The sequence below is a fragment of the Elaeis guineensis genome, chromosome 10 (genome assembly GCF_000442705.2).
Source record: "Elaeis guineensis isolate ETL-2024a chromosome 10, EG11, whole genome shotgun sequence".
Classification (NCBI taxonomy): domain Eukaryota; kingdom Viridiplantae; phylum Streptophyta; class Magnoliopsida; order Arecales; family Arecaceae; genus Elaeis; species Elaeis guineensis.
Genome location: NC_026002.2, coordinates 14,991,302 through 15,002,085, shown reverse-complemented (window position 1 = coordinate 15,002,085; position 10,784 = coordinate 14,991,302). Strand labels below are relative to the sequence as shown.

Below are 10,784 nucleotides of genomic sequence, written 5' to 3'. Positions count from 1 at the left end.
GAAGATTTAGGCAAAGTTGATTAATACTGTAAGATTCAAAATCATAATATATTTGCAATCCTAGTTAAATGATGATTGTGGGTGTCACATATAGTTGATGTTGATGTCAATAATATTTCCTACTCCAAAAGTCTCCCCCATATGGTAATAGTTATTTGTTATTTATTTCTTTAGTAAATTAGATTTACTAAATCAATCCAAAATAAATAAATTTATAAAAATCAGAAAATAAAATATTTAAAAATTGAAATATTTGATTTATAAAACTGATTTTTTTTTTCACGGTCATGGATTCCCTTGTTTTTTCCTTTCTATGTCTGGTGTGCCTTTTTTCGACATTCTTTATTCATCTGTCTCTCTCTCTCTCTGTCTCTCTCTCTAAAAGCGTTCGGCAATGGCAAGCTCCTTCTCAGATTCATCACTACTCCTCCCCTTCACACTGAGGAGAAGAATATAAAAGGCCGGTTCCCCCTCCCCACTATAACCCCAAATCCTTTATCTCTTAAACCCTCTCCTCTCCCTTCTCTTATAAACCCTTGTAGTCTCCTCTCCTTCTCTTCTTTCTCCGATGGCGGGATACTCGGTGGCGGCGCCGCTGTGCACGTGGTTGGTGGCAGCGTGCGTGACGGCGTCGGGTGGAAAGGAGGGGCCTTTGGCGGCGCCGGCGCCGGCGGTCGGGGAGGCGAGGCGGTTGAGCCGGTCGGCGAGGAGGCGGAGGGCGGCGGCGCTCCGCCTCGACGCCCGGGATTCCTCTGGAGGACTGATGTCGGCGCTCCGTGGATCGGGGATCCAGGGGCTGATGAGCTCCTGCCTCGCCTTCGAGCCTTGCGCGGAGTTCTACGGCTCTAAGGGCGCGTCGGCTTTCTTCGGAGAGAGTGGCTTCTCCCTCTTTGGGACGTCGAAGGCGGAGACTACGAGAAGGCAGCGAAGGGCCGCGCGCGCCTCTTGCGTCTCGGGTACTCCATTGATGGACTTATTCTTTAACTTGTTTTAGGAAAAAAAATTTGCTTCTTTCCCTTTTTCAAGAAAAAAAAGATGCCTTTTTTATTGTTTGATAGCTTTGAATTAATCTTCCCCAGTATAATTTGTCATCTGTTGCAGAAGTGATTTCGTACAATAATTGTGATAGATGATAGCTTTAGTAGATTCGATATCTTTGGATCTTACATGTCCATTTTGTTAAGGAGATCGTAGTTGGAATATTGGAATTAGATGGAAATATGTGTTTTGGACCTAAATATCTTGTTTTTTAAGATAGAATTTGCGGATGTTTTATAACCTTTGAAGTAGATTTAAGTTTTAATTGTGATATGTTGCTCTCACGGATTCTGAGAGTGATGTTGAGGTAGAGAAAAATCCACTCTTATCATATGCTAATGTAATAAAATTAGGGGGAATAAACTTTAATTTACTTATAAAGAAAATAGTTATACTTTGGGCCTACTGTTTTAAGATCCTGGGTCATAGCAAACTTGATGCTCCTGGGGATATTTTCTTTTCTTTGATCAATGATGAAACTGTTTGTAGGGGAGCCTTTTTAGTCTTGTAGAATGCCGGTTACCATGGTTTTTGAGTGAGCAAATAGAACTGTTTCAGTTATCATATTAACTTAGACTTATAACTTAGTGAAATCATTCTGACAACAAAATATAAATATTTACTCTTCTGCTGAAAGGAAGATATAATTTTTTATAGGTATCCAAGTCCTTATTTATTATCTCAGTAGAATTTTTGTTTTTATCATTTTTTTGTGCTGTTTTAATGTAGTAAAGGATATTATTAATTTAGTAGAGAAATGATTTGTGGGATGTTTCATCTGTAAAATTTTCTATATGATATTCGATTATTCATATTTTATTCTTGATTGACCAAAAATTTGAGAAGAGAACTCAGTTAGAAATGTTTATCACATTTGACTTTGATCGAACCTTAAAAGAAATGTTGAGTTAGTCACAAAAAACTTTTCCTGGATCCAAGTAATAGAATGAACTGTGAACTGCAACTTATGTGGTCCAATAGCATGCTGGGGTAGAGTACCATGATTTTCATAATTTGCACTCTTTATTCAAGGCCATGAAGACATACTCAAAGATGGTACTAACTATTCTATGTAGATAAAACTCCTAAACATTCTGTTTGCTGACACCTGTGGAACAATGGCTAAGTATAACTTCTGATTATGTATCAATTTTTGCCAGGTTTTAATTCAGTTTACATGGTCTCAGGCAAAGCAATGGCAGTAGCTGTGCAGCCTGCTAAGGAAATTGCAGAAAAGAAGAGAACCCATACAAAGAAGAGGAGAGTGGTCGTGACAGGGATGGGTGTGGTGACTCCACTGGGCGTTGATCCTGATATCTTCTACAATAACCTTCTTGATGGTGTCAGTGGTATAAGTCAAATTGAAACATTTGACTGTACCAACTATCCAACAGTAGGTTTTCTTCAGAACCCACTCCTGTTTTAATAGTTTGAAGTAATGGTTAAATCTATATCTATATCTATTATTATTTATATCATTTCTGAAGTATTTGCAATATAGACATATGGAGACTAAATCTCAGAGTTCCAAAGCCCTTTCTTAAGTTCTTGATACAGGCAACTTTGTGTAGAGAATTGCAGGAGAAATTAAATCTTTTTCAACAGATGGATTGGTGGCACCTAAATTATCTAAACGAATGGACAAATTCATGCTCTATTTACTTATTGCTGGAAAGAAAGCATTAGCCAATGGTGGGGTTACTGAAGAGGTCATGAGTCAGCTTGACAAGGCAAAATGCGGAGTGCTCATAGGCTCTGCGATGGGTGGAATGAAGGTATAGTTTCGATATTTGATCCTTGATATCTAACTGCTGGATATCAATGGGTAAAAAGAAATGGTAAATTGAAAGCATTGCATTAGGATGGTGAGATGGCTTCTGTCAAGGGTTTATCAGTTCATGTGCTACTTTGAGGAAGTCATCACATCTACCTCATATTATTTTTTGAATCTTTTAAGCAATATTTATGAAAATTGCGGGTATTTTTTTTTTAACAGGTTTTTAATGATGCCATCGAAGCTTTAAGGGTCTCATATAAGAAGATGAATCCATTTTGTGTTCCATTTGCAACGACAAATATGGGTTCTGCAATCCTTGCCATGGATCTGGTAAGTCAATCCACCTATTGTAGGAAATAAAGCTTAGTAGTGTGATTTTCTGGAATACTTGTGATATATATCATTCTTTCTGTTAATTGCAGGGTTGGATGGGCCCAAATTACTCTATTTCAACTGCTTGTGCTACAAGCAATTTCTGTATCCTGAATGCAGCAAACCATATAATAAGAGGGGAAGCTGTAAGTTGCTTTCTATGCCTTGGCTACTTGTGTTCATAAGTCTCTGTATACTTCTACCTTTAATATGCTTTTTTTTTACTCCATTTATATGATCTTGCAGGATGTGATGCTTTGTGGTGGATCAGATGCTGCTATTATACCAATTGGTATATATCCATTATTAGTTCAACATAAACCCTGTACCTTTTTTTTTTTTTTGAGTTCATGATCAGTTATATCTATCTGGATATACTGCAGGACTGGGGGGTTTTGTTGCTTGCAGAGCACTCTCGCAGAGAAATAGTGATCCGACTAAAGCGTCACGGCCTTGGGACATTGTAAGCATAGAATATTATGTCTTCATTTTTCAGATTTAAGCTCTTGATGAACCGTCTGATGCTTTGGTCTTAATTTGAATTGGCTGGACTTTGTCTTTCGGGCTTGCATGTTTCTTGAAAGAATTTTGAACCCTCTGGCCTCCTAAATTATCATGTTGCTTTGTATATTGTGAAATTTTAAATTTGGATATTGCAGTTGCTTGTTTGCGAATAGGAAGAACTATAAGGTGAGAGGAAGAAAATAATTTTGAAACAACATTGTGAATTCTACTGAATTGTAATTTTTAACACTGTGCCAACCGATGCATCTCAAACAGTTACAAACACATGTGTGTTATCATAATGTGCTTTTTAGACCAAGCAAAATACTGCAATATCATGATAGCTGGTGCAACTAAGCATGTTTTAGTTTATTCAAAAAAATTATGCAATGCACTGACAGTATATCTGCATGCCAACAAGATGGAAGATGACATTCTTTGGCAGTTAAGTATGAAGGTTTCTCTTTCACATGGACTGCAGTGATTATAACTAATGGATTTATTTTTTATTATAATTTTCATCTGTTTATTGACTTTTGTGCTGACACCATGTGACAGGATCGTGATGGATTCGTGATGGGGGAGGGGGCTGGCGTGCTTCTACTGGAAGAATTAGAGCATGCTAAGGTTTAAGAATTTGCAGTTTTCCATGAATAAATATATGAAAAAGGTTTAGGAATATGTTTTTTTGTTAGTACTTGTCTTATCCATTATCTTCTGTTCACAGCAAAGAGGAGCAAATATCTATGCTGAATTTCTTGGGGGAAGCTTCACATGTGATGCTTACCACATGACTGAGCCACATCCTGAGGGTAAGGAATCAAATTTGCTATTCATTCGATATGCGATTTCCCCTTCTTTCCTCTGGATCTTTTATGTTGATATTGTTATCACACTTCTTTTTTTTGATATCTTGTGAAAAGGGGCAGGCATTGCTCTTTGCATTGAGAACGCATTAGCACAAGCAGGGGTAGCCAAAGAAGATGTTAATTATGTAAATGCTCATGCAACTTCAACACCTGCTGGTGACCTAAAAGAGTATCAAGCTCTCATTCGTTGTTTTGGGCAGAATCCTGAGGTAAGAGGAGTAAATTACATAAGTGGGTTTTGCTGTCATTTGACCACTGACTAAAATTGTATGACAGCTGAGAGTGAACTCTACAAAATCAATGATTGGTCACCTACTAGGAGCTTCTGGTGCGGTGGAAGCTGTTGCTGCAATTCAGGTGAAACTTTCTAGCTTTTATAATATAATTTTGGGAAAACTTTTAGCTAATACATGGTTTTTATAATTATTACTGATAGAATCATTATTCCTCCTCTTCGATGTGCTTTAAAGACAGTTTGTATCATCAATACTCATTTGATTCATACTGCGATATCTCCCATGCTGTAGTTGGTTTTGCTATTATTTTAACTTTCATGTCCATAATGGCAAATCTACGACCATTAAACCTCATTCATAGTGTTTGGGTTCAACTTTTAGAGCTTTCTTTTGATCAAGCTCTTAGCAAGTCTGTTGCTAGTGTCCCTCCTAACTTTTCAAATCCAATTACACAATTCTCATCCATGTTAGATTAGGTATTTTTTTCCTCTCTTCTGAACTTTCTCTACAAATTTAAGTCCCATTGTTATGAGCTCATCATGAAATTTTTGTTGCACATGGCCATGCCACAACAATCAGCTGACCATCATTTTGATCTCAAGTGGCATGACTTCTATTGCTCCTTCAATATAATGGTTTCTCACTGTCCCTAGTTTTATGATGTATCAGTTTCAACATTTTCATATATACCATGCCCAACTATTTTGCTTGGGCTTTCCTAGTGGATGGAGACCAGGTCTTTAGTATTGAGTCATGCTGATTTTTCTAATGAGTTAGCTAAATTTAGTGGCCTAATTACATTTTATTTGTCTAAAACATTAGGGTTAGCTGGAAGCATCATCTTCTTATTTACTTTTCTTAGTATTAAAGAAAAGGTGCTTGATGATGAAAAGAGGCAAATCCAATGTTCTTCGACATGTTAAATATGGATGGCCTTTCTGCCTCACTTGTATGAAGATGTCTCAGCACATCTTCTTAAATTGTTGTCATGCTTGGGGAGTTTAGAATTAATTCTTTGAATTATTAGGTGTTTCTTGAGTGGTTTATGCTACATTATTTCTTGGGGGCTATTGGTCTTTTATATTGTTCTTGATGAAAGGATTGTTGCAGTAGAAACTTGCAACTCCATGTCTTTGTTGAGCTCTTTGGAAGGATTGCAAGGATGGGTGTTCAATGGCAAGTAGAGTTTTATTTGATTCTTATTTGGTCAGTCAAGGGGATATCTTTTGAAAAGCATGGGTTGCTAGCATTTTTTATGAATACTCCCTAGAGTTTTTTTTTTTTTATGGAAAGAACTACATTTTCTGTGACGAACTGGTCTTACAATTTGGGCTTTTTTGTGGCTTCAACAGATGCTTTGTATTTCTATGAAGTGGTCGGGACTAGTAGCTTTTGCTTCCTTGTGTTCTCGTGTCTTGCAATCTTCTTCAAGAAATAGATGTATTTCACCTACCCCTTAAACAGGACTGGTGCAAAATGTTTGTACACTTGTTTTATGTTGATTTGTAATGTACACTAGCATATAGTGTTTTAGAACTTTTGGTTGTCTTTACCTAAACATTTCTTCCAAATTTTCCAACATGATATCACATCACTGAAAATATGTCATTTTCATTTTAAAAATCTGACTTGGTTTGGATAATATGAGCGGCAATTCTTGCAAGGAAATAAAAGAGGAGAGTTAGGGCCTTGATGGAAACTTAGTATTTTGTTGAATACTTCAATCTCATATGGGAGAACTTCAAAGTGCTTAATTTGCTTGTGCTAAGAGTACCATGTTGTGGAAGGTCTGTGCTTCAAGATGATTATGAATAAAATCAATTCGTATCCTAAAATGTCCTGGTTGTTTGGTGAAATCCTTGCTATTAGTAGGGGTCTACATGAGCATAACATGAAAGAGCAGCCAGGGTTATCTCAAGCTCATCTTGGTATTTAGAGGGGTTAGCTTAGTGCTGCTGGGAAGGCTGAGTTTAAGCTTGGCTCGGTCAAACTGACCTACATTGAGCTTAGGTTGGTAAGGCTTGAAAATGGCTGAGAGGAAGTGAGAGAAGGGGATATAAGGGGCACAGATCAGACTCAGTGGTGGAAGCAAGCAGACACAGATGTTGGCAAGCCAACATGACAGCGATGGAGGACCTGTTGTTGAGGACCCCATATTGTTGTCACTTCTACAGGAGGTGGCATGTTAAGGTCAGTAGAAGCAGCTTGGAATGAAAGAGTTAATGTTGGGGAAGCCAATAACTGATATCAACCACTGTTTCAAAAGCAATCTATGTACCCTTACATCTATATGCAGCCTCCAAGCCACCCTGTGCAAGGCTACTTCTGTAAGAGGACGGGCCACAGTGTGGCACCCAACTGTCCTATATAAGCCTAAGCCTTGGACATGTAGCCTTCTAACTCCATAATTTTCTTTTTCTATTGAATTGTTATTTAATTATTTCTAAACTTTTTATTCTTTTGTTTGTCGTTATGAATTTATTTATTTTTAGTGTTTTTTAGATACAAACCACATAAGCCCCTGCTTAGGTGGCTGTATGTTTTGAAATGTGGTATGTTGATTACAAAAGTCGTTGATTGCTCACATACAGTGGCCATGTTTTGACATGTTGATGACAAATGAAATTAGCTGGGGAGTAGGTTTGGTCACAGTGCTGGCATATGCTGACATACAAAAGTCATTTTTTTCATTAGTGTATGTGTGTGCACGCATGAGAGAGAGAGAGAGAAGGTAAGGTAGGAGGCAACCATTGAGTCCACAAAAGAGGGCATCAGGTTAGCATTGGCAGAATCCATTTTAGTTTCTTAACCCTATATCTACTATCTCAGCTGAATGTAACAGCTAAGATATTTAAAACATAAAAAAATAATTTAAAATGGTAAAGCAGCCATATAATTTAAAATTTAAAGAAGGCTAATAGCTAGTGTGAGGATAATTACTCATCAGATTTGTGACTTTTATTACATGAGATTTCTGAATGATCTTAATGCTGCACATTTTTATAACTTGAAATAAATAATAAATCATTATTTGTTTATTTCAAGCTACATCGAGCTGAGCAGGAGTGAGCTAGCCCCAGCTTGTATTCAACACATTCATGTTAACTTTTACTAATTGGGCGACTTCAAAGCCAGATTTTAACCAAACATGAGCACATTTTCTGTATTTTTTTTTTTTGTATGTTTTACAAGATACTAACTTACTATATTAAAAGATATTTTCATTACCGTCATGTATGTAAAATGTTTTTTTTTTTTTTTTTGTTGGACCTTACAAAATCATACTGATGAACAAGTTAAACGACACCAGCTATCCTATATTTCTATTTTGAATTTGGGAACAGCCATCTGTGCTCTAATATTTTGCATGTGCTATATAAGTTTCAAACTTTGACTTTTTGACTATCGGGAGTTAAATCCTAGTACATATCCATTTCAGTCTCTCACTAGTTAGAAAGCTCATGTCTTCTTTTTCTGCAGTATCTGTAATTGTGTATATCTGTATTGCCTTGCTGTCCGTAATTTTGAAACTAGACTGCTGGCTTGCTCAAAAAAGGGTTTTTATGTATATTTACATGCAGCATGACTGCACTTGTTCACTTCCTGAGCAAGATATGATTTCTGTTACATCTTGTTCTGATTATTTTCTGAGCTAAGTCTTCTGCATGTAGGCAATTCGAACAGGGTGGGTCCATCCAAATGTCAATCTCGAAAACCCAGAAAAAAGTGTGGTATGTTCTCCTCGATTTTTGATACATATGTTGCAATTACTCTATATGATTCCACAGATCCTCAGTCTAGTTTTGGATCTCATTTGCAAACAATGCAATCTAAAGATATGATGGCTGTGGAAAACATTGTTTGCACAATTATGAATGCAAGAACGCTTCATATACTGTTTCTGGTTGTGCAACTTGCAAGAAACTCACCAAAATGTCTTCCAATTATATTATTCAAGTTATTAACCTTTGCATTCTCTTTGTTTTCTTTTTCTTTCTCTTTTTCCCCTCAATCCATCATGTTTGAGCCTTCTGGAGTTTATCTGACTTCAAGACAAATTCAGGATATAAATGTGCTGGTGGGCTCAGAAAGGAAAGGTTGGATGTGAAGGTGGCATTATCAAACTCATTCGGTTTTGGTGGTCACAACTCGTCTATCTTGTTTGCACCTTACAAATAGTCATGGAAAGAACTTCAGATGTTACAAAGATAGCACGCAGCTTCTTTGTTGGTTTCCAAGATCATCTGAAGAATTCCAAGCCATAGTTTTGCTTAGCTTGCAACTAGGCCCCTGATTGTTGTGTAGGGCTCATTTGTTTTTGGTAGTGTTATGTCCTTGCAACGATATCATTACTTTGTTGTTTTACTTCTAGCTGAATGATGCAAAGGTCAGAAGAAATTTCCCACCATGCAGAGAAATTTGCTGCTTTCTACTTTATTACCCTGCTGTAATCTTTCTTTGGATGTGCCAGCATGTATTTTTGCAGAATTTGGACCTGTGCTGATCGACGTGGTTTCTGAATTTGTTTGATAAAATGTAGGGATTTTAATTGGTAAGAAATTGTTCTGAACTGATGAGACCTATCAGCAGATTGCAATTGGATAATGTCTGAATTGATTTGATAAACATCGATGGTAGCCTTCTCGTATGCAGTATTCTATTTCTATTTCAGCAGTATGAAACATGATTGGAAAGAGTCAACCTTCTTTCCGGACAGATTCACTCAGAACTTAAAATTATTCTAATTTTGAAAATTAACATGGTAATAATGATCATTTTAGATGTTGGTCTATTTTTAAAGCAAGCTTCCTCAACTGTTTTGTGTTCCATTAGTTTTACTGCTGAAGTGTCAACATATGGCAGCATTACCTTAACCCGTAGACATCGTTCCCATTCATGGATCAAAAAGGACAAGAAATATGGAAGGGGAGGCTTTCGATCCTTTCAGTGAACCCATATAAAAACATGAGCTCCCATTTCCCCATTACTTGGACCAGTACACGCCGGTGGCATTAGCCTTTGGCCTATTTACCCCTTCCATTAAGATCCCATACTTCTCTCCCATTGATATCCTTGAAGATTTTAATAGCAGGCAAACGAGGACCGCCTCCATGCTTTTGATAACTGAGAAGTAAATTCACATGAACAATGAAACTTGCAACAATATCCAAAACTTAAATAGAAAGATTCCAAGGATGGAAGCCACTTAATATGCCAGTAAGGGAATTCACTAACATCATATACCTGAGAAAGCAACAACCAGCTATCTCCTGCGAAACAAAATCTAGTGCCCGATAGATACTCAGATATCTCCTGCATGTCAAAGAGATAAACCCCCGTCATTGAGGGAGTGGTCTGGCTAAACGGGCTTTAGCTTTTTGCGAGTGATCCGGGTTCGAGTCACGACGGATGCTGGGTTTTTTGACCAAATGGCAGGATGCGAATGATCGGAAGGAAGCTGATCCTGACGGCTTGAATACGGATATTGAAAGTGATTTTGATCCATCAGATCTCAATAGTTCTAAGATGACGTACTCATCCATTGGATTCTTCGTATAATGGAAAGGAGGATCTTTCCCCAATTTACCCTCCCAACCCCTCCTTCAAAAGAGAGAGAGGGAGAGAAAAAGTTGCCTATTTGTTGATTTTGCCATCAGTTTATACACTTCGTACCATTCATAACTATCTTATAATTTTGCATGATGCTACGAGCCCCATGCACAAATTACAGCGCTTGCATGCAGAAAAAATAAAACCCACGGCCATATCCTACCACTTCACACCAAAATTCACGTCTCGATACCGGATCCCAAATCGATAAAATATTGCTTAATATCGATATGCAGTTCAATATGATAATATCATTATGCTTTGAGATAATATATCAGTATGAGATAGATATGGTATAATATGAGCGATACAATATTCCATGCTTCACACAAATGAATAGCAGCCCTTTATTGAAAATATGATTACCGTAGTTCCCTG

At 37.3% G+C, this 10,784-nt stretch overlaps 1 protein-coding gene across 1 annotated transcript; it reads left to right on the top strand.

The window, feature by feature from the left end:
- The first annotated feature begins 364 nt into the window (after positions 1 to 364).
- LOC105053055 (3-oxoacyl-[acyl-carrier-protein] synthase II, chloroplastic) lies at positions 365 to 9,233 on the top strand. Its single transcript, XM_010934070.4, is given in 14 exon segments — positions 365 to 956; positions 2,199 to 2,431; positions 2,610 to 2,813; positions 3,035 to 3,145; positions 3,238 to 3,333; positions 3,434 to 3,479; positions 3,571 to 3,650; positions 4,250 to 4,318; positions 4,419 to 4,503; positions 4,615 to 4,769; positions 4,837 to 4,917; positions 8,468 to 8,527; positions 8,860 to 8,878; positions 8,881 to 9,233. Coding segments are annotated over 14 exon segments (1,722 nt in total). The 5' UTR covers positions 365 to 568; the 3' UTR covers positions 8,976 to 9,233.
- Positions 9,234 to 10,784: the final 1,551 nt, after the last annotated feature.